Source organism: Scyliorhinus canicula, chromosome 18, assembly GCF_902713615.1.
Source record: "Scyliorhinus canicula chromosome 18, sScyCan1.1, whole genome shotgun sequence".
NCBI lineage: Eukaryota > Metazoa > Chordata > Chondrichthyes > Carcharhiniformes > Scyliorhinidae > Scyliorhinus > Scyliorhinus canicula.
In genome coordinates, this window is record NC_052163.1 from 8,860,497 (window position 1) to 8,884,979 (window position 24,483).

The window sequence follows — 24,483 nt, forward strand, 5'->3', positions numbered from 1 at the left end:
TTCCTCAACTGAGGACAATTGTATAAGTAAGATGTCAGATAGTCCATTACAGTATCGGACCTCAACTCGCATCACCTGGCAGTCAAGGAAATGCAATGACGTCCCCAAGAATGCCAGGGAATATGTTCCGGAAGGTTGCAGATGCCAGATGGTAAACTACTGCAAAAACTGGCAAAGGGCACAGCCAAGACAAAGTTATAGGAACAGGCAAAACTGCGGCATCCACAGAGACCAAATTGGCCCAGATTTCTATTTCACTGTGGGACCACTTCGCACAGAACAACAGGAATTAGCCCAATGGAAACTGTTAATGGGACGGCAGCTTCGTACGAGACTAAGCCTAGTTTCCCAAACCTGGCGGGGAGGGTGCAATCCAAATAGAAAAACTAGGAAACAAATTGTGACTCTGCAAGAACATCCGTAACAGGCGATCAGGTTTACGTGAGGAATTTTGAAGATGGTCCCAGCTGGGATCATAATGGAGAAACGGGGCTGGTGTCATAGAAAGTGAATGTCCGGGGGAAGGTTGTAAAGAAATTCCTGGACCATTTCAGGAACAGGCAGTCTACCCTCAACAAAGCCTCGTACCAGCCATAGAGGTGGCTGCTACCGGTACCGGGTAATCGCTGGTAGCTGGCCCAGCACCCTTCCCTCCTGATAACGGGGACTCTGAGATGGAGCAGAACTCGATTCGGTTAATCAATTCCTTTTTTTCACTTGATTCATAGAATTTACAGTGCAGGGCGCCATTCGGCCCATCGTGTCTGCAGCGGCCCTTGGAAAGAGCACCCCACTTAAGCCCACACTTCCAACCTATCCCCGTAATCCAGTAACCCACCTATCTTTTTGGTCACTAAGAGCAATTTAGCATGGCCAATCCACCTAACAAGAAGGTCTTTGGACTGTGGGAGGAAACCGGAGCACCCGGAGGAAACCCACGCAGACACGGGAAGAACGTGCAGACTCCACACAGACTGACCCAAGGCAGGAATCAAACTTGGGACCCTGGAGCTGTGAAGCAACTGTGCTAACCATTGTGCTGCCATGCTGTCCTTAATTCGGTTTGTGACACCAGATCCGGTTCCACCCTCGAATGACCTCGGACCAATCACCATGTGGCAGAAAGGGCTTTTTCACAGCGAGGGGACTTGTCGAGAAACGGGACTTCGGGGGGGGGGGGGGGGGGGGATGTTATGGTGGCCACAAAGGAAATGGGGTTCATCATTAGATCTCCCCATGGGATTTGTGAAGTATGACCTTCCCAACCGAGTGGACCCGATGGGAACGAGTAGCAAGAGTTTAAAACACGCTGCTTCAACCAGGGCCGGTATTCTGTTGGTGTCCGGGCTTGGACTTCTGCAATGTGTGGCAGGGAGCGGGAAGGCAGCGAGGAATTATATTTTTAAGGATGGAATAAGAGTTTTGAACGGGGGACAGCTGGAAAAAGGGTGAGAAAGTCAGTTTGAGAGAAAGAGTGAGCTTGCATTTCTTCAGCATCTTTCCCAATCTCTGGAAGTCACAAAGTGCTTCACAGCGAATGGATTACTCTTGATATGTGGTGCATATTGTCATATCAAATATTCCTTGCACAGACCAATGTTCACTGAAGAGGACATCCACCCACTTCCTCAGCCGGGTGACAGTTCATGGATTGTGAGGAGAGGGAAAATGCAGCTTTCACCATTGTTGGCCTAAAATCGGAATTGGTGCGGTCGAAGAAAATTAAGGAACATCAAAATAAGAACAAAACTACACTTAGAGGTTCTGAGAAGGCTGATGAGTCCAATGCACGATCTGCAAACTCTGCCACATGTGCTTGAAGGGTTGGGCCGACAGAGTTTCCAGAAGTTTGTGCACTTTCTCCGACTGCATGTTCCCGACAAAGTTTCCCAACAGGTTCCGTGTCTTCCAAAATAAACCTCCTCCGCGAACCAGGGTCTCCCGTGAGCCGGCAGGAATGTTTGACCTCTTCAGGGGCGCTTTGAGGACGTCGCTAAAGTGTTTCCGACGTCCTCCTGGGAATCTCCAGCAGTAACCCAGTCCCAAATAGAACAGTTGCTTCACGGGTCCAGTGCCAGGGGCACGAACGACTGCTCCGTCCAACCGAGCTGGTTTGGAGTGATTACGCCCCGATGCTGGGCGTGTTGGCATGGGAGAAAGGGACACTGCTGCTGGGACTATCCATGCAGTCTTACAGCAATGCCAGATCAAAATATGTCAAATGTACTTTTGGAATCTCCATGTAAAGTGTATGTGGCGTAAATCCAGCTTAAATTTAAAGTGTTGAATAACCGTCATTACCTTGTTTCAGATCTGCCGACAGTTTTAATGGAGCCGTAACTAAAGCTTTTGCTGCTTTGCCTTTTGTGTTGTGACAGCCACCGTTCGATGGAGAAGATGAAGACGAGCTTTTCCAATCTATAATGGAGCACAATGTCTCGTATCCCAAATCACTGACAAAGGAGGCTGTCTTAATCTGCAAGGGGGTAAGACATCAATTTGCTGTCGCGACAACGATTACTGCAAATTGTACGGTAGCAACACGTGTCATACTGTAAGGTAATGGGGTAATGTGACAGATTAACATGGTACAGTGTGTTCATGCTGGGACTTGGTAAACACAATATTGACAGTAATTGGGGACAATTAAAAATGTTACCCAACTTCTTGAAGTGTTGAAGTAGACTTTGCTGGAGCTGTCAATCTTCCATTTAAAGTTTTTTGACTCAACCCACTTTTCTTAATCAATTGTCTCATTAACATTGTAGTTGGATTCTAGCTCAGGAATTTTGATGAAAGTTCATCGACCTGGAATTTGGGGCAGGATTATCCCTGCGAGATTGTGGGGCAGAGGTTGTGTGGAATGTTGACAGCAAGGGAATTGAGTGGCTACCAGCAAGTCCTCCCTTCCCAATGGAGGGTCCTTGATCAAACATTGAGTGCCTGAATAAGGGAAACCCACGCCTCCCCCCCCCCCCCCCCCCCCCACATGGTGAGCTCCCCCACCCATCATTGGGTTCACTAGCGGTGGTGGAATCAGGCCCTTAGGGTATCAGTTAGCAGAGGGGAAGAAGTTCTGTCCGTGGACCATCCCACCATGGATTTAATCGGATTGGAGGTGGGATGGTGGTTCAGTCCCCATGTGTCACACACACGCCTGATTAGATGCTTTCCTGCCTGAAGTATTTTGCATTTGTGGAATCTTTAAAGATGTCCCAGAACCTTGGGCGGGATTCTCCGAAAACGTGGCCATGTCCCCCACGCCGGCAGGAAAACCGGCATCAACAGCCCCGGAAAGTGAGGAATTCTCCAATTTCCCGGGGGCTAGGTTGACACCGGAGTGGCTGGTGCTGCTCCAGCCGGCGGCGAAGGGCCGGCGCGAGTACGCACATTCGCGGAACATCCGGCGTGATCTCGCGCAGTGTACCGGCCGGCATATTTCCGCACATGCGCAGACCGGCCGCCGTATTTCCGTGTATGCGTGGGGTTTCCTTCTCCGCGCCGGCCCCTGGGCAATATGGTGGAGCCCTACAGGGGCCCAGCGCGGGGGAAAGAAGACCCCCATGGAACCAGCCCGCCTGCAAATCGGTAGGCCCCGATCGCGGGCCAGGCCACCATGCCCCCCCCCCCTCCTCCGGGGTTGGATCCCCCTGCATCCCCCCCTCCCAGGACCGCCCCGCACACTTACCTGCCAGGTCCCGCCGTGCGTGAGGTGAGTAATTCACACCGGCGAGACTGGGCAAAACTTTACGGCCACTCGGCCCAGCGGGGCCCGGAGAATCGCCGGGGAGGCCGCTGTCAACGGCCCCTGACCGGCGTGGCAGGCATCCCGCCAGCCCCCGAAAAACGGCGCCGGAGAATAGGGCAGCCGGGGCAGGATTCGCGCCTCCCCCGGGGATTCTTCCGCCCGGCGCAGGGTCGGAGAATCCCAGTCCATAAGTTGCTACCTAGTATTTGTGTACCTAGCATTTGATTACTGACCTTTAGTAGGCAGCAGATGAAAGAGATATTTAAACCAATAATCAATAATATGCTCAGTGTGTGTGCATTCCAATTCCTTAGATTCAGTCAGTTTGAAGATCCTTCCATCCATCCAAATCCTAAATCATCAACTTCATATAAATTCACAAGTTTCTATCTTCTTGAGATCCTGAAATCTGAATTACCCTCCACGATGCGATTCAACTTTCAGTTTTTTCCCCTTCTTGTGCAGGTTCATTTATTCCGCTTTCAGTAATAATCTGGTGATTGCTTTCATGGTTAGGCCTCGCGATGATTGCAGCATTACTGTCGCGAGAAATACTTGCCTGCACCTCTGACAATACATTGGCTTTCTTTCTCACCCACGAGCAACATTAGCTCGATTCGATAATCCTGAATCTTGTTTATTCACCCCCTATTCCATAGGATTGGCGGGAATGTTCTGTGTAAATACATCCAACACAAGAACCCTCGTCTTACAGGAAGGTTGCCGGGAGCACTGAGAAAAATCCGGCATGGCCGGGATCACTGAGGTCCTGCCGGGCCGGAAAGTTAATGGCAGGAACTCCACCATTTCCTTCTCCCATTTCCTGATGGGCAGTCTGGGCTGGCACATTGCCTGCTGGAAAACCTGTGGCAGCGGGAAGGAGAAGAGACTGGCTTGGGGATGGGTCCCTGGCAGCTGGTAAGGAGGACAGAGACTGGGGCTTGGGGGATGAGGCGGAGTGATAAGCTGCGAGTGGGAATCAAAGCAAAGGAGCATAGGTCGGGGGTCTGGATTGGAGCAGAGGGAGTGCAAAAGGAGAGGATGAGGCAGAAACCGACAGAGAGGGAACCAGACATTGGGGCAAGAGTAGGGGTGGAGGGCAGTCACCCAGCATGGCCAGGGTGAGAGTGACGGGCCGAGGGAAACAGTCCTGTTCCTCCTGGTCCACAAAGACTGCTGAAAAAGGCCTTGTGGAACCTGCAACATCCACCTCCCTTTTCTTTCTTCTTTCTTAAATAATATTTATTGAACTTTTTACAAAATATAAACATCTCAACTATATTAACAAAACAACCGAGGTAACACCCCAAGAACAACACCCGCCCATCTTCAAACGCAACTACAAACAAAAGGAAAAAAAACAAACAAAAGAACACCCACACAACAAAAGGGAAAGAAATAACACCCACCACATCCCACAAACCCATGTACACAGTTCTCCCTCCCACCAAACCAGACCCCCCCACCCCGGGTTGCTGCTGCTGCCGCCGGCCTATTTCCCTACCGTTTCGCCAGGAAGTCCAGGAAAGGCAGCCACCGCCTAAAGAGCCCCTGTACTGAACCCCGTAGGGCAAATTTCACCTTCTCCAATTTAAGGAACCCCGCCATATCATTGATCCAGGCCTCCACGCTTGGGGCCTCGCATCCTTCCATTGGAGCAAGATCTCCGCCGGGCTACTAGGGACGCAAAGGCCAGCACACCGCCTCTTTCGCCTCCTGCACTCCCGACTCCACTGCAACCCCAAAAACTGCGAGTCCCCAGCCTGGCTGGACCCTGGATCCCACCACCCTCGACACCGTCCTTGCTACCCCCTTCCAAAACTCGCCCAGCGCTGGGCACGCCCAAAACATATGGGCGTGGTTTGCTGGGCTCCCCGAGCACCTAGCACACCTGTCTTCGCCCCCGAAAAACCTGCTCATCCTCGTCCCAGTCATGTGGGCCCTATGCAGCACCTTGAACTGTATGAAGCTAAGCCTTGCACAGGAAGAGGAGGAATTCACTCTCTCCAGGGCGTCCGCCCACGTCCCCTCCTCAATCTCCTCACCCAGCTCCTCTTCCCATTTACCCTTCAGTTCCTCCACCGAGGCCTCGTCTACCTCCTGCATCACCCGGTATATGTCCGAAATCCTCCCTCCTCCAACCCACACCCCCGAGAGCACCCTGTCCCGCACCCACGTGGGGGCAGCAAGAGGAACCCCTCCACCTGCTGCCTGGCAAACGCCTCACCTGCATGTACCTAAACATGTTCCCCGGGGGGAGCCCAAACTCCCCTCTAACCTCCCCCAAGCTCGCGAACCTCCCCTCCACAAACAGGTCCCTCAACCTCTAACCCCCTACCCTGTGCCAGCCAGAAATCCGCCATCAATGCTCCCTGGGACAACCGATGGGTTCCCCCGTATCGGGGCCTCCATCGAGCCCCCACTTCTCCCCTATGCGTCGCCATTGCCCCCAAAGTTTGAGGTAGACGCACCACCGCCTCCAGGCTCGTGCCCACACATGACACCGCCTCCATCCTCTTCCATGCTGCCCCTTCCTCGTCCATTACCCACTTACGCACCATCGCTTGCGTGCAGCCCAATCGTACAAACAGAGGTTGGGCAACGCCAGCCCCCCCATCCTCTGCCCCGTTCCAGGAACACCTCTTCGAACCCTCGGTGAGTCCCATGCGCCCACACAAATCCGTGATACTCCTGTTGACCCTCCTAAAAAAGGCCTTCGGGGATAAGGATGGGGAGGCACTGGAACAGGAACAAAAACCTCGGGGAGCACCGTCATCTTAACGGACTGCACCCTCCCCGCCAGTGACGGCGGGTAACATATCCCACCTCTTAAACTCTCCTCCACTGCTCCACCAACCTTGTGAGGTTGAGCTTGTGCAGGGCCCCCCAGCTCCCAGCCACCTGGAACCCCTAGGTACCTAAGCTCTTCTCCACCTCCCTTTTCTTACTGTCTTGTTTCTAGAACCCTCAGAAACCCAGCTGGCAACTGTATAAATTCAAGTCAGATTCTCAATTACATTGTTTAAATATGTTAATGAAGTATTTTGCCTTTAAGGCATGCTGCGTCCACAGGACAAATGGCAATGCCGCGTGTGTAATCTTCTCCTACCCATCGTGCGAGGGTAATATCAAGGCAAGGGGCCTATCCTCTATATGACATAATGCTATATCATATTGCTCCTTCCCTTCCACCAGCCATGTGGACACTGCGTGATTTTGTAAACAGTAGTGACACAGGAAATGAGTTTTGGACTCACTGAAACTTCATCAACCATTTCTTAGCTCCTAGAACAAAGGATGCTGAGAGAAAATGCAAATGTATTACTGATCAATACGGTGCAAAATTTCTAAAATTGGACCATTTGATATTATTAAGTATGGTTATAGCTGTACTCTAGGGGCAGCACGGTGGCACCGTAGTTAGCATTGCTGCCTACAGCGCTGAGGACCCGGGTTCGAATCCCGGCCCTGGGTCACTGTCCCAGTGGAGTTTGCACATTCTCCCCGTGTCTGCATGGGTTTCGCCCCCACAACCCAAAGATGTGCAGGTTAGGTGAATTGGCCATGCTAAATTGTCCCTTAATTGGAAAAAATAATTGGTACTCTAAATTTTAAAAAAATAAAATAGCTGTAACTCTACCTGGTTGAAAGGCAGATGTAAAACCCAAAAATGCGATGTTGTCTTGGTTCAAGAGCCCGTGGTATTATCCTTTCAAAAAGCATTGCCTTTGGAAAACCGTGATCTTGAATTTACACTGAGCGGTGCCAATATAGAAATGTGTTTATAGATTCATAGAATTTACAGTGCAGAAGGAGGCCATTCGGCCCATCGAGTCTGCACCAGCCCTTGGAAAGTGCACCGTACTCAAGCTCACATCTCCACCCTATCCCTGTCACCCAGTAACCCCACCTAAACTTTTTTGGACACTAAGGGCAATTTAGCGTGGCCAATCCACCTAACCTGCACATCTTTGGACTGTGGGAGGAAACCGGAGCACCCGGAGGAAACCCACGTAGACACGGGGAGGATGTGCAGACTCCGCACAGACAGTGACCCAAGCCGGGAATCAAACCTGGGACCCTGGTGCTGCGAGGCAACTGTGCTAACCACTGTGCTACCGTGCTGCCCTTAAACACATGATGTTAAATTCCTATGTGCACTGTTTTAGCAGAGGAGCTTAATCTATTTAATCCAGGTAGAGATTGATAGATTTCTAGATATTAAAGATATCAAGGGATATGGAGATAGTGTGGGAAAATGGCATTGTGATGGAAGACCAAACACAATCTAGTTAAATAACAGAGCAGATCCAAGGGGTGGAACAGCTAACTTCTGATCCATTAAGTGGCGGACAAATACATTTCAGACAGATACTCTCATTACGAGTATCCACACAGCGTCACCTCATATTTGTCAAGTATTGCGGTGGTTCAAATGAACGAAATGAGAATCTCACGTCCTGTTTATTTTTAACTTGCAGAATCATTTTTTAAAATTAACATTTTTGGCGCCTTGTCAGATTTCTTAGGTATTTTTACTTGAACAGGGAGTGCTCAGACCCATCAGGAAATGACAATAAATGAAGTGTTACTTCGCCTGATAGTGTGAAGGAGCTGAAATAACAAACACATTTTGAAAGCTAAGTCACGAACGGCTAATGGCTCTTCCTATTCTGATACTCACTATGCTGATGTATGAGAGCCTAATATCCACTGTTGCTTCAACCAATTCCCCTGCTCTTCTCATTGGTCCTCACAGTTCAAATACTGTTTTGCCAAATTGGTAGAGGTCTTACAACACCAGGTTAAAGTCAAACAGGTTTGTTTCAAATCACTAGATTTTGGAGCTCAGCTCCTTCCCTCAGGTGAATGAAGAGGTATGTTCCAGAAACATATATACAGACAAAGTCTTTCCCACATTCCACTAATTTACTGTGTGGTTATTGACCACAATGCTACAGCACTAGCTGTTCAACTCAAGCAAGTGGCTGTTTTTTTAATGCGCAAAGATTAGTTTTGAGGCAGGTACATTTGAACTGCATTTGTACCTCAATTTCCAATGATTTATTTTCTTCATTTATTCACGTGATGTTGGTCTCACTGGCAAGACCGACGTTTATTGTCCATTCCTAACTGTCTTGGGACGGCATGGTAGCACTGTTGCTTCACAGCGCCAGGGTCCCAGGTTCGATTCCCAGTTTGGGTCACTGTCTGTGCAGATTCTGCACGTTCTCCCTATGTTTCCATGGGTTTCCTCCGGGTGCTCCGGTTTCCTCCCACAAAGTCCCGAAAGGCGTGCCTGTTAGGTAAATTGGACATTCTGAATTCTCCCTCTGTGTACCCGAACAGGTGCCGGAATGTGGCGACTAGGGGATTTTCACAGTAACTTCAGTGCAATGTTAATGTAAGCCTAATTGTGACACAAATAAAGATCATTATTAAGTGGTGAGCCGCTCCTCTGGTGGTACTGTGACAGTGCTACCTTGTAGGGAGTTCCAGCAACAGTGAAGGAACAGTAATATACTTCCAAATCTGCATGTTTGTGTGACTTAGAGGGGAATTTGATGATGTAGTGAATATCATGGAACAGGAATGAGCTTTTTCAGCTCCCCTGCAAAGCACTGCAGAGTTTATCTCTCTCACTCTCTCGCAAGCTATGACCTGATTCATTTTATCTCAAGTTTTTTTTTTCTTAAATTGTTCTCTCTGACACAGCTAATGACGAAACATCCAGCAAAGCGCCTTGGCTGTGGATCTGAGGGAGAGAGAGATATCCGGGATCATGCATTCTTCCGGAGAATTGACTGGGAGAAGCTGGAACTGCGGGAGATACAGCCTCCATTCAAGCCAAAAGTGGTGAGTGTGCTGAAATCCAGGCACCATTATGTCATGGGTCGGGGAAACTGAGCTGTGTGCCTGCGTAGAAGCAGCTGAATTCAGATAAATATAACATTTCTATTCAATAAATAGTTAGGCTGAGGCAGCAGAGTTTTTTAAAAAATAGGTCAGGCACAATTGAAGTACGAGGCCTCAAACACACATTGCCAGGACTACATTTTTTGAGAGTTTTGCTGTTTCCTTCAGGGAATCTTTTCAGAGCTGTGGGGAACCAAATAATCTCGAAACTGTAACTTTAGTGGTTAGTACCAGACACACAGCCTGCAGGATGGATGTACTAGTCTTGTCATTTGTGCATAAGCACATCCAAATGATGTTCTTGCCAGTGGCAAATTGTTTGTCATATGAGGGAATATATACATCCGTGTTTAGGAAATGAAGCAAACCAAGCTTCCAACAGGCAAATGAGGGAAGGTCGAACCTACTTGAGTGGTGTCAGACTGATTTCTGTGTTCCGTAGCAGCTACGTTATCAGCTTTGTTTAATGAGATTGTCTTGACTTTATTCAGGGGAGCTATATGTTCCTTGTCAGGATGGTTTGGGAGGGTTTATTTTACAACCATAACTTCCTGCATTCAGTTACCATGCTGCTAAGTCTCTCACTTCTTTAAAAAAACAAAGGAAGGATTGGGGCTGTGTTGGGACTAAGCGCTCAGTCAGCCATAGCTTGGTGAGGTGCCACGACAGCACTGATACCTGTAGCCCAGTGGAGGACGGGGACCAGCAGTTTCCCACGGGAAAGAGAGACTGCAGAGCAAGTCAACCTGCTTTACTCCCACCTGTTAAAGCATCCGGAGCTCTGGCAGGAGCCTTGGAACTACTGTTTTGCTGCATTCACTGAAGACTGGCAAGTGATAGAGTGACGAGAGTTCTTAAACTGTTCAGGAACCATTTTGCAGACTGCATTTCGACTTCTTCAGCCACAGATGAAAATCAAAACAAGCAGCTGGGATTGACTTCATGAATTGCGGCTACATATTGGCTGCAGCTGAAATCACTGCATTCTTTCACTCCATTGTTCTTTATGGTATGAAGTGAGAGAGAAGCGAGCAATAAAACCATCAGCAGGACAATTATTTAGTCTTTACTTGAGATTCCAGTACATCAGTTAAGCAGGGGCCATCAATTTTACCAGGAGGACCACTTAACAAATAGCAATCGGGAGAGTTATTTGACCCATCGTAATTCATTCATTCATCCAGAAACACCGTACTGTCCCCGCCCACCCCCCCCCCCCCCCCCCCCCCCCCCCCCCCCCCCCCCCCCCCATTGCAACATCTGATTTTTAACTATTAAAGTTTTGTTCTTTCCCATTCTTAATGGGAAAAACTGATTGATCGCCACTCTGGATATGCAGATCTAATATCAGCGTGGGTTCAAATCTTCTAGTTCTCTGAATAATGAGACTAGTATTTGAGTGAGGTGGACACCAGGACCCTGTGGAAATCCCAACCTGTCGAACCTCCTTGGAAGTTGCTCAGGAAGTTCAAGCGCCCAATGGGCAATTCCTCTGCTCCCTGGACCCATCTGCAACTCTGTTACCCTGGAAATGTTAAACAGATTAAACTTAGTCCTAACGCCCGAGCCAATCAACACCACCCCACTGCCTCAATTACCCCTTCCGATTACCCTCCAATCACATGATTTACCCCCCCCCCGAGCTGAGTACCCTTCAGATACCCCCTCCCAAACACCTGACTACTTGCCTGACTCGACCTGACAGTCCCCCCCCCCCCTCCCCCCCCCCCCCCACGAGTCATTCGCACCCACACACCCTCTCACTCACTCACTAACATCCAGACTGGAACTTTAAGCTTACCATAAGTCAGCTGGTGGCCATAAAAAAGGGGCATGTGCTCTCTTGCCCCAACTCCATTCTGACAGAGTTTCCCAAATGGTGCTGCGCATTTCTGTCAGAGCCGAGATGGGAAAATGCCGGAAGGATTGTGCAGCAGCATCAAATTGGGGAAATGTGACCACCACTGCTGATGGCTTGGAAATCTGGAACCATATAAAACTTCCAACAGATATTGGACACAATTCTGGCACAAGAGGCTATTAATTAAGCTCAAAACTGTGATGGTTCAAGTTAAACAGCAACAGCTTATACTCGTGTGAAATGGAATAAAACATCCCAGGGCTTCTCACAGGAGCATTACAATGCAAAGTTTGACACCAAGTCACATGAGGCAATATTAGAACAGATGCCAAAAGCCTGGCCAAAGTGAAGGTTTTTAGGAACATCTTAGAGGAGGGAAACTAGGTGGAGAGGTGGAAAGGTTAGGGAGGGAATGCCAGAGCTTAGGGTCTTGGCAACTGACAGCTGGAGGGCCAGTGGTAGAGACCAGAATGAGGTGAATGCAGATATCTGAGAGACGAGAGGAGATTATAGACGTAGGGAGGGGTGAAGGATTCAGGACCCAATGTGGGTCAGTGAGCACAGGGATAATGAGGATGTAGGACTTTGGTGAGAGTAAGGGCGGGTAGCAGAGTTTTGGCTGACCTCAGGTTTATGTAGTGTAGAATGTGGGGGGGGGGGGGGGGCAGCAGTGAGGAGTGCTATGGAATAGTCCAGTCTGGGGTGAAGAGGTGTGATTGAAGGTTTCAGCAGCGAAATGAGCCAAGGCAGGGTGAAGGAGCGATGTTTCAGAGGGTTAATAGTCTAACGATGGTGCACATGTGGCATCTCATCTCTGGGTGCAGTATGACACTGAGGTTGCAAGGCGTTGGGTTCAGTTTCAGACAGATACCAGGGAGAAGGATGGAGTCCGTAATGAGGGAAGAGAATTTGTATTAGAGAACAACGGTGTTAACTCCCCAATGTTTAATTGGAGGAAGTTCCTGCTTATCGGTCAGATAAGCAGTTGAGGGGTTGAGAGAGGTGGTGCTGAGGTAGAGCTGGGTCATCGGTGTACATGTGAAAACTAAGCATGTATTTTGAGATGGTGTCAAAGGAGGGGGACAAAGACAGATCCTTGGTGAACACTGAGGGTAACTGTAAGGGCAGGAAAAGGAAGATCAACCATTGCAATAATCACTATTAATCTCAATAGGATTAGACGGAAAAGAATGGAACCAAGAGGCTGCATTCTAGTTAAACAGTGTAGAGACATGGGAAGAGAATGGTGCGTTCAACCATGTCCAATGCTGCAGACTAGTCAAGAAGGGAAATGAGGGATAGTTTACCTTTGTCACGCCACATAGGATCTTGGAGACGGATAAGGAACTAGTTGAAGGTGGAACATGTGGCATTGTGTTGGAGGAATCATCTGAGTCTTGGAAGAGATACTGGGCGCAATTCATCCGCACTTACGACGGTGCGGAGAATAGCGGGGTCGTAAATTTTTAAACGGCACGCTAGTCCGACGCCCTCCCGCTATTCTCCCCCCCCCCACTCCCGACACGAATCGCTGCCGCCGTTTTTTTACGCGAGCAGCGATTCACAGCTGGCCGATGGGCCGAATTCCAAGCCCTTTACGGCCGTTTTTACGAACGGCAAACACACCTGTCGTGGCCGTTCGTAAAACGGCCGTAAAGTCCCGATCTTGGCAACCATGGCACCGATTGGCACGGCAGTACCACGGCCATGCCAATGTGCCATGGGCCCGCGATCGGTGCCCACCGATCGGGCGTGGCGAGCGGGTCCGATTCCCGCGCACTCTTTGTCCTTCCGCCGCCCCGCTGTATCATTCGCGCAGGCTGAGGGGCATCCCGGCCCGCGCATGCGCGGGTTTCCGCAAATGCGCGATGTGTCATCCGCGCATGCGCGGGTTGGAGTCTTCCAATCCGCGCATGCGCGGCTGACGTCATGTGACGCGTCAGCCGTCGCAAACTCTGGCAAGCGGGCTTAACGAAATTCGTTAAGCCCGCGATGCCGGAGTTCACGGCCGCGGCATACTAGCCCCGACCGGGGACCAGAATCGGTTCCCGGTCGGGGAGGGGGAGGCTGGCGTCAAAACCGGGCGGGTTTGACGCCCAGCCTTATGATTTCTCCCTGTCTGGGAGAATCGTGCCCACTGAGTTCGGTGCCCCATGGATCAGTATTGAGACCACTGCTGTTACTGAATTGTATAAATAATTTGAATTCAAAAACTCATTGCAAGAGGGTCAGATTTGTTAGTAACACTAACTGAGGTGGAGACGTGGGATCAAAAACAGCAGCTCAGGAATTACAGGACAAATAGGCAAAATATCTAAACGGGCACCTCTCTCAGTGCAGCACTCCCTCAGTACTGCACTGGAAGATAAGCCTAGATTTCGAGCTCTGGAGTGGGATTTGAACCCACCACAACCTTTTGACTCGGGCTAGCGTGCCATTCACTGAGCCTTGACTGACGCAGGAGTAGAGAGCAAATCTCACTTAACAACATTTTTCAACAGCCTGGATTTTAGATTTAACAGTCCACATAGAGAGAGATGGTGGAGTTATTTTGCCCAATAGGATTATCCTGCAATGACTTCCCATTCCAGTGGCTACATAAAAACGGGCTTTCTAATTTTAAGCACACTTGATGGAACTTAGTGACTTTTTTTTAAATTTAGAGTACCCAATTCATTTTTTCCAATTAAGGGGCAATTTAGCATGTTCAATCCACCTACCTTGCACATCTTTGGGCTGTGGGGGCGAAACCCACGCAAAGACGGGGAGAATGTGCAAACTCCACACGGACAGTGACCCAGAGCCGGGATCGAACCTGAGACTCAGCGCAGTGAGACTGCAATGCTACCACTGCGCCACCATGCTGCCCGGAACTTAGTGACTTTAGCATTTGATGAATATTCATAGTTTCATCAACAAAGAATGAATGCAGAGTGCAATATATCAGCAATGGTTTTGTACCAGATCTCAAGCCAGTTTTCATTTTACAGTAGTACCACAAACAACGCAGGTTTCATCTCTGTAAGTCTTACTTCACAATTAAGGAGCGCCATAAAGGCTTTGTTCCCTAACCCTTTCGAACAGCAATTACATTTTTGGCAACAGCATGATCTTGTGTTTTGTGGCTGTGCTTCATTTTCCTTTTCGTAATGTACAGCAAAATAAGACCTCTGTAATTGTGCTGTAACATGTTTGTGTGTGTTTCAAATTGCAAGATGACGTAGGACATCAGAGGAAGCCCGAATGTAGGTGTGAAAAGACTGGATGAGGGGAGAGAGAATGGAGCAGAGAAGTAGAAATTAATTCCATGGAGCAGAAACAGGCTGATATGTTGGGGCTAGTAGGGTAATCCTGTTTGTGGGTTTTGGGAGGGAGGCAGAGCGGGCTGTGCAGGGTCGGGGACTGTGAGGTTGGACGCTGTGTGGGGGGTAGGTCTCCAGAGATGACGAGGTCAGTGACAGTCCTGGAAACAATGGCTTGGTGGTGTTTGGTGGTGGGGTCATGGTCTGGTGGAGGTAGGACATAAGTCTGAGAGTTGGGCGCTCAGCCTCTGCAAGGTGGAGGTCATTACACCAGACAGCAAGGGCACCACCCTTGTCAGCAGGTTTGATCATAAGGTCAGGGTTGGTCCAAAAGAACAGGAGTACAGCAAGTTCAAAGGGAGATATCTGATTCTCATATCCTAACAGAAGGACCATTCACCCAGGTTTTTCTGCTATTACAGCAAGGGAGCCATGTTAAACAGCGTCAGTGCAACAAGTCACCTCTAGCTAGCAGACTCTCAGGATCTGAACATTCCAAACTCCGTAAAAGTCATCACAGTTCTTTAAAAATAGGGAACTATTTCCAGCTGTTGGAGCACCCTTCAAGCATGTGCACCCCGTACGAAGAGATCATCGTTAAATGAGCAATCAGATATCACTTCACATTACAACAAATCATTGTGTTGTAGTTAGAGAGCTGCTCTATATTTGATCTATTCTGTTGTTAGTACAGTATCGAATGGATGTATGCAGATTACCACCAGAAAGGGGGGGACAATTGAAGTCAATTGGCCTCTGCTGCCCTTAGGGCAACGAATAAAAAACAGTTTGAGAGAACAGAAGGGAATATATTCTGTGTCTGCTCCTCGTCACATGGAATCAAGTGGGAGGAGAGTAAACCAGGTGAAAAATAACATGATTTGGAAACATGCCTGCTTTAATAATCAATTCAATAGGTAGTTGACCAATACTCTACATTGCATGAGTTTCTAAATTTAAATGATTACTTAGCTGAGAAAATAACATTCAGATGATTAATTAAACTGTATTCTAACTGTAGTTGTTGGAATTTGACCATGTTCTAATGCTACTGCTTTGCTTATTGTATTAATTACACTAATTTGGATCTGATGTACAATGAGCATGTGTGTGTTTTTTGCAGTTTAACCATTTGAAGATGAATTTAAGTTGCACTGAAGTGGCTTGTTATTTTGAGTGTGAACAATATATAGCAACCAGAACTAGCCTGTTGAATTATTATCATTATTTTTACTTGCGGTAGTCAGTGTTAGCAAGAATGCAGTCCTCTGAAACGTTAACATGCAGGGCTGGAAATCTCAGAACTGAAACTTGAGGAAAAACTGAGATTATGTGAAGAAAGGTTTGCTTCCTTAATAGCAACAAATTAATTTATTGTGCGGCAACCGACCAGATGGGCCCACGTAGGGACTGAATTAGCTCATTTGAGCTGGGGCACGGTTGGGGATTTTATTTGGCTTCAGAGTTTCTGAGTTAGTGGGAAGAGAAAGCTGCTAACTTTTCAGTTTTCACTTACGCCAATAGATTGGAGACCTGTCTACCTTTAGAGGAGAGAAATTTTGTGAGGAGATTTGATGGAGGTGTTGTCATCAGACGCCAGGGCTGCCCGGTGGGCAGTGGTTAGCACTGCTGCTCATGGTGCCGAGGTGCCAGCTTCAATCTTGGCCCTGGGTCACTGTCTGTGGGAGTTTGCACATTTCCTCCCCGTGACTGCGTGTGTTTCACTCCCCAACCCAAAGATGTGCAGGCTAGGTGGATTGGCCATGCTAAATTGCCCTTAACTGGAATAAAATAATTAGATACGTAATTATTTTTAAAAAATCATCAGTGGTCTGGATACAGTAGATATAAGATGTCTTCCAACACCAGGTTAAGTTCAACAGGTTTATTTCAAACACTAGCTTTCGGAGCACTGCTCCTTCCTCAGCTGAGGAATTCACCCGAGGAAGGAGCAGTGCTCCGAAAGCTAGTGATTTGAAACAAACCTGTTGGACTTTAACCTGGTGTTGTAAGACTTCTTACTGTGCTCACCGCAGTCCAACGCCGGCATCTCCACATTACAGCAGATAGGGAACACTTCTTCCCATTGGCCAAAGAACCAGAGGCGACATGAGGAAAAATCTTTTTCATGCAGCGATAGGTAGGAAGTGGAATGGCCCGAGTGTGGTGGAGGCAGATTCAGTCGTGGCTTTCAAAGGGAATGGATAATACCTGGGGGGGAAAAATGCAGGGAACGAGGGAACGGCGGGAGAGTGGGACTAGCTGAGTTGCTCTTGGAGACACAGCATGGACACAACAAGGTGAATAGCTACAGCAAAGAAGGCGGCCCATTCTAATTCTCATGATGAAATGAGCTTCGTGGATATCTGGTGAGGACATGACATGACTCATCTGTGATATCCGTCAAAAGCTTGGTTTGTGACCTGGAGAAGCCACTTGAGTGAGGTGGAAGGTATTGGCAAACCACTTTGAATCGTATCTGCAGCTAGAAACTTAGGGTGAATTCTCCCATTTTGAGACTGAGTGCCGTGACGGGGGCCGGGACATGACCCGGACACCGGAAGAACCGCCCAGCAAGGACCCTCTCAAGGCGAGCGTTATTCGCTCCATGCTGAGGGAACCCAGCCATATCACTAACCCAGGTCTCTAGACTCGGGGGTTCGTGTCTCTCCACATTAACAAGATCCGTCTCCGGGCTACCAGGAGGCAAAGGCCAAAACCTCGGCCTCTTCGATTCCTGCACTCCCGGATCCTCCGACCACCCCAAAGATCGCCATATTGGACTCGGCTTCACCCGCGTGTCCAAAATCCCTGGACATAGCCCTCGCAAAGCCCTGCCAGAATTCTTTAAGCACCGGGCATGCCCAGAAACATATGGACATGGTCGTCGGGACTCCCTGCCACCTCCGCGCACTGTCCTCCACCCCAAAAGACCTTGCTCATTCTCGCCATCGTCGCTGTGTGCCCGATGTATCACCTTAAACTGAATTAAGCTGAGCCTGGCACATGATGAGGAGGAATTTACCCTGAAATGAAATGAAATGAAATGAATGAAAATCACTTATGTCACAAGTAGGCTTCAAATGAAGTACTGTGAAAAGCCCCTAGTCGCCACATTACGGCGCCTGTTCGGGGAGGCTGGTACGGGAATCGAACTGTTCTGCTGGCTCTGCCTGGTCTGCTTTCAAAGCCAGTGATTTAGCCCAGAGAGCTAAACCAGCTCCTGGGCATCAACCCACAGGCCTCATCCAGCTCCTCCTCCCACTTGCCCTGCAGTTCTTGGTAGATGTCCGACACCTTCCCTCCCCAACCCAGATGCCAGACACAACCCTGTCCTGAATCCTACGAGGGGGTAAGCAACAGAATTGTCCCCACCTGTTTTTTGAGGAAAGTCACGGACTTGAAGGTACCTGAAGGCGTTTCCAGGGGTCAGGCTAAATTTCTCCTCCAGCATCTTCAGCTAGGGAAATTCCCATCTATGAACAGGTCCCCCATCCTTCTAAGCCTGCCCTGTGCACAGCTTTGAAACCCCCCCGTCTATCTTGCCCGGAGCAAATCTATGATTGTTCCCTATAGGGGTCCAAACTGAGGCCCCTCCTCCTTCCTGTGTCTTCTCCACTGACCCCAGACCCTCAGTGCCGCCGTTACCACCGGGCTTGTGGTGTATCGTGCCGGCGGAGAACGGCAGCGGTGCTGCTACTAGTGCCCCTAGGCTGGTGGCTTTGCATGATGCCACCTCGAGCTGCCCCCACGCGACCCCTCCTCCATTACCCATTTAGATTTGTCATTTTCAACTGACCCCCAGGTCAGCAGCTCTCTGGAGGAGAGAAGCCCAGGTTCCCACTGAAATGTGAAGACGTTCTTCCTGACATCACCCCTCAACTGCCTGAGGGTTTGCCCTCTTGTTCTAGCCTAGCCCCACTGGAGGAATTCTGTTCCTCTATCTACCCTGAAGCCTCTTTAATCATCATTACAATGAGATAATTCCCTAATCTTCTCTCTTCAAGGTAAATAAGCCATGTCTGTGCACTGATGCCTGTAATTTTATCTTTTTAACATGGAATCTTCCTGGTGAACCTGGTCTGCTCCACCTCCAAGGCGAATGTATCCTTTCTGAGGTGCGGTGCCCCAGACTACATCAAATGGGGTCGAACTGGATCTCAGTACAGCTTCCACACTTTGAATTCCAGCCCTTTTGTGGGACAGGGCAACATTTCATTCATCTTTTAAATATCTTTCTGTATCCGTTCCATCGTTTTTAGCGATTCCTGTTCTTGGGTATGTAAATTGCTGTGCTCCTTGCAATTTTGTATGCTTTGACATCGCAAGTGCATATTTAAATACTTCTCAAATGTTATGAGGGTCTCTGTCTCCACCACCCTTTCAGGCAGCGAGTTCCACACTCCCACCACCCCCTCTGGGTGAAAAGGGCTTTCCTCACATCCCCTCTAAATCTCCTGCCCCTTAGCTTACATCCGTCTCCTGGTCATTGATTCTTCCAACAAGGGGAAAAGTTTCTTCCTGTCGACTCTATGGAAGCCCCTCATAATTTTATACATTTATACATCTCAGTCATGTCCCCCCCCCCCCCCGCAGTCTCCTCTGCTCCAAGGGAAACAACCCCAGTCTATCTAATCTCCCGGCATAACTAAAACTCTCCAGCCCAGGCAACATCCTGGTGAGTCTCCTCTGGACCCTTTCCAGTTCTATCACATCCCTCCCATTTTGTATATTCCAGAACTGCACACAATACTCTAGCTGTGATCTAACCAACGTGATATAGACTTCTCTATTCCTTCATCCAAGGCATTGATAAATGGCGAAATGTCAAAGACCCAACAGATCATGGAGGACACCACTAAAGTTACATCTGCCAATTTGACCACACACCATTATCCATTCACACTCTTTTAGCTGCTAAACAGTTCCCTATCCAAGCCAAGAGATTGGCTGCAATTACATGTGCTCTAATTTTTAACAGTTTTATGTGAAACGTTGTCGAATGCCTTCTGGTGGGGCACACAGATAGAATCCAGAGCCACTCCTCATCAACGGCAATATTTACCTCCTCAAAATACACGACTTGCTCTTCACAAATCCATGCTGGCACTCTGCTCAGCACACACTGCTCAATCACTCCGGGCAGCACGGTAGCACAAGTGGATAGCACTGGCTTCACAGTGCCAGGGTCCCAGGTTCGATTCCGCGCTGGGTCACTGTGCGGAGTCTGAACGTTCTCCCATGTCTGCGTGGGTTTCCACCGGGTGCTCTGGTTTCCTCCCACAGTCCAAAGACGTGCAGGTTAGGTGAATTGGCTATGATAAATTGCCCTTAGTGACCAAAAAGGTTAGGAGAGGTTGTTGGGTTATGGGGATAGGGCAGAAGTGAGGGCTTAAGTGGGTCAGTACAGACTCGATGGTCCGAATGGCCTCCTTCTGCACTGTATGTTCTATGTTCCATCCTCAGTGATAGATATTAGTAACCGTCTCGCAACTAACATTTAAAAAAAAAATAAATTTAGCATACCCAATTATTTTTTTCCAATTAAGGGGCAATTTAGCATGGCCAATCCACCTAACCTGCACATCTTTTGGGTTGTGGGGGTGAAACCCACGCAGGCATGGGGAGAATGTGCAAACTCCACACAGACAGTGACCATGGGCCGGGATTCGAACCCGAGTCCTCAGCGCCGTAGGCAGCAATGCTAACCACTGTGCCACCGTGCTGCCCTTTCTCGCAACTAACATTAGAACTAACAGACCTAGATAATTTCCTGTCCAAATAGGCATTGGAAGTATTCGTGATGCAGTTCCCAGCAGTCAATGAGATCACATCAACAGCCTGGACACACTCATTCAGATCACACCAATTGCTGCTGTTCCATTTCTGTCTTTGAGAACACAGAACTTCCTGACACAGTCGGTGGGTGCCAGAAATAGAGAACAAATCCAATTTTCTTCCGACATCCCATATATCACTGGGCAAAAAAAAACCCAGCTAAAAACGAAACCTGGGGATAAAGCTGAAAAGGCAGAACAGCTGCACAGTGAAGTGGTTTGACAATGATAAATCTATTATTGCATCGGATAGTTACCACACACCCCACTGCAGCGTACAAGCAAATATTTTAATTATCCTCCTCCTCCAGCAATTTATTATCCAGTCATTTTGTTTCACTTTTCAATTTTTTTTTAAGCACAGCCGAGGCGCATTTAAGGCAGGAAGGAGCCTGGTGTGTGATTTCCTACCTTCAGTTGTATCACCAGCTATAACCCAGATCAATGTATCTGCTCATTAATATCATTTCCTTTGGCATCTATGTGCTTTGAATTGCACTGAATGAATTACAGACTAAAGGATGGGTCAGTGGAATGCTTTGCTTTAACACAAAGCAGATGGCATCTCAGCAAGGTCTTTACCATCGGGTAGCCACTCGATGTTATTAAAGCAACTGGATTTGCTCTTCAGTCTTTTTAAAAAGACCTGGGCTGGGATTCTCCCCTACCCAACGGGGCGGGGGGTCCCGGCGTGTCGGAGTGGCGTGAACCACTCCAGTGTCGGGCTGCCCCAAAGGTGCGGAAGTCTCCGCACCTTTAGGGCCAAGCCCGCACATTGAGGGGCTAGGCCCGCGCCGGAGTGGTTCCCACTCCGCTGGCTGGCGTGAACGGCCTTTGGCGCCATGCCAGCCGGGGCCGAAAGGATTTCGGCCGGCGTAAGTCCACGCATGCGCCGGAGCGTCAGCGGCTGCTGACGTCATACCGGTGCATGCGCAGGGGAGGGGGTCTCTTCCACCTCTGCCATGGTGAAGAAAAAGAGTGCTCCCCCCGGCACAGGCCCGCCCGCCGATCGGTGGGCCCCGATCGCGGGCCAGGCCACCGTGGGGGCACTCCCCGGGGGTCAGATCGGCCCATCCCCCCCCCCCCCCCAGGACCTCGGCGCCTGCCCGCGCCGCCAATCCCGCCGGTAAGGTAAGTGGTTTAATCCACGCCGGCGTGAGAGGCTTGTCAGCGGCGGGACTTCGGCCCGCCGACCGACGCGGTGCGATTCCCACCCCCGCCGAATCTCGGGTGGCGTAGAATTCGGGACACGGCGGGGGCGGGATTGACGCCGGCCCCGGGCGATTCTCCAACCCGACGGGTGGTCAGAGAATCCCGCCCCAGTTCAATGGATAATGCCTGCAGTCTGTGCAAGATTGCAAATTGCTAGAGGATTTCATATATTAAACCAGAGTGAAACTTGTTGAATATTAAGAACCTAACCTGTTCCTCAAACATCCAGTGTGTACCACCCATTTAAATGGGTTATTGCCTGCACAAATACATGTTTATATTCTCAATTTTGTAACTGTATTTGCAAGAATATAGTTGGTAAGATGTGATATTTGTATGTGTCATTTAACAATCCAATGAATCACAAGTGAGTAATTGGTGTAAGAAGACAGTCCTTGTATGTTTCACAAATTGCAGCACAACTTTGATACATTGTGCTACTTTGCGCATTCCAATACAGAACATTTTCTTAGCTTCAATAAAGGAAACAGTTGCAGACAGGGAATATCTTTTAGGTTGATGGACTGAATGGCCTGATTTATTGTATTCAATAATGTAACTTTGGCACACCATTTTAATGCTTACTAAATTCAATTCCTACCACTTGTCCCTCACGATATTTGGCCTTTTGGAAATAATAATCAGTATTTCTATTGCACTTGATAACACGGTGCAAAAGTAATCCAGGTGTTTTCTGCAAGGCTCTTTATTTCTTGGTTTCTGGGGCATAATAAAGAAGGTCCTGAAGAGCTGTATTCATTGATCATAGAATTTACAGTGCAGAAGGAGGCCATTCGGCCCATCGAGTCTTCACCGACCCCCGGAAAGAGCACCGTACTCAATCCCAAACCTCCACCCTATCCCAGTAACCCCACCTACACTTTTTTGGACACTAAGGACAATTTATCATGGCCAATCCACCTAACCATATTTGGACTGTGGGAGGAAACGGGAGCACCCGGAGGAAACCTACGCAGATACGGGGAGAACGTGCAGACTCTGCACAGACAGTGACCCAGCGGGGGATCGAACCTGGGACCCTGGATCTGTGAAGCAACAGTGCTAACCACGGCACTCTCCATGGTGTTTTGCAGGTTTCTGTTTCTCTGGAGAATGGTTTCAAGTCACTGGAACTGCCATTAAACTGTTCTTTGAGTAGCAAACCAAATTGAGTTATATTAAGGGGAAATCAAGCCTGAAAATAAATTGCTGCTAACAGCAAACTAGCAGCTCCAAAATGGTTACTTTAAAAAATGGAAATAGTTATTATCTTCACAGGATGCACGTGACGGAGCATTGAATTCATAAGCAAGACCTATTTCCACTATCATCTCCTCCAATCTTTGCTCTCCCTCATTCATATCCATGACACCTCCAGAAAACATTCATTCACGCTCCAAGACTGCCATAATTTCACTCTCCCCATCCTGTCTAGCACTAAATTGTGCCCACTTATCAGAATTGTCCTCACCAATCTGCAAGTCGTTGAATCAAAATCCTTTTTATCTTAATTACTTCTAGACCTTGCTGTAACCAGTCTCCACACCTTTTTTTTTGAATGCAGCCCCCACCACATCTCTCTTATGCCCTCATAATGTCACAGCAGAAACTTTTCGCTACTTTCTGGAATGCCCTTTCCAAGTCCCATTCCTTCTCACCTTCAGAAGTATCTTCAAAGCCCATCTCTTCAAATATGCTTTCAACACCTCCTTTTAACTTCATACACTGTTTGGTATTTGTTTCATCACTATATGTCATCTGGGACATTAATTACATTAAATGTGTATATAAGGAACATTTGATGTTGAAATGGCTGAATATTGCATTTATAAAATAGAGAAAAGTTTTACCCCCGAGTATAATTTAATGGATCAGAGCAGGTTAGAAGATTGCAAAGATTAGTTTAACATTCAATGCACTGCTTCTAGCTGCAACCAACAGAGTGGGAAGACAAAGGGATGTAAAGAACATCTTGCCTTCCCAACATCTAATTTATTATATCCCACAAATTTCTAATCAACATTTATCCAGCTTTCTCTTAAATTTACTAATAGGATCATCCCCCAACCCCTGTCATCTGTTCTATACACTATATCGCAGTTAAATCTAACTTGTGATTTAATCCTCCCTCTAATAGAGTTTTGAGGCTCTTGTAGAATATATAATATGTTAAATGTATTTACTTGTACCTTGTCTACACTTGAATCCAGTGATGGATGTTGGCATTGTCATAATATACACCAGTATATCATGGTGCAGACGCACACACTGATTGACACACAGCAAGACCAATCAACACACACAACACCGCAGCCAATCACCAGTTAGAGCACACTCACTATAAAGACAGAGGGCATCAGTTTTCCCGCTCATTCGGGATGCAGCCTCTCAGAAGAACAGAGCTCACAGCTTTCAGCACAGATCTTTACCATGTGCTGAGTGCATAGACTGGTTAGGATAGGTATAGGTCTTTAGTTTAATCTAACATAGTGTCGACCCACAGTGAAAGTATGTTCAACAGTTTCTAGCTTAATAAAATAGTGTTGTACTATTTCAAGTGTTAGAACATAGAACAGTACAGCACAGAACAGGCCCTTCGGCCCTCAA

The 24,483-nt window shown here is 48.3% G+C and overlaps 1 protein-coding gene across 1 annotated transcript in view; it reads left to right on the top strand.

Moving 5' to 3' along the window:
• The window catches only part of LOC119953069 (protein kinase C alpha type-like), a 249,538-nt gene that overhangs the window by 216,044 nt on the left and 9,011 nt on the right, over nucleotides 1–24,483 (top strand). The window contains exons 14-15 of the mRNA XM_038776888.1: nucleotides 2,379–2,486; nucleotides 9,464–9,604. Coding sequence (XP_038632816.1) covers nucleotides 2,379–2,486; nucleotides 9,464–9,604 — 249 coding nt within the window. The remainder of the gene's footprint in view (nucleotides 1–2,378; nucleotides 2,487–9,463; nucleotides 9,605–24,483) is intronic.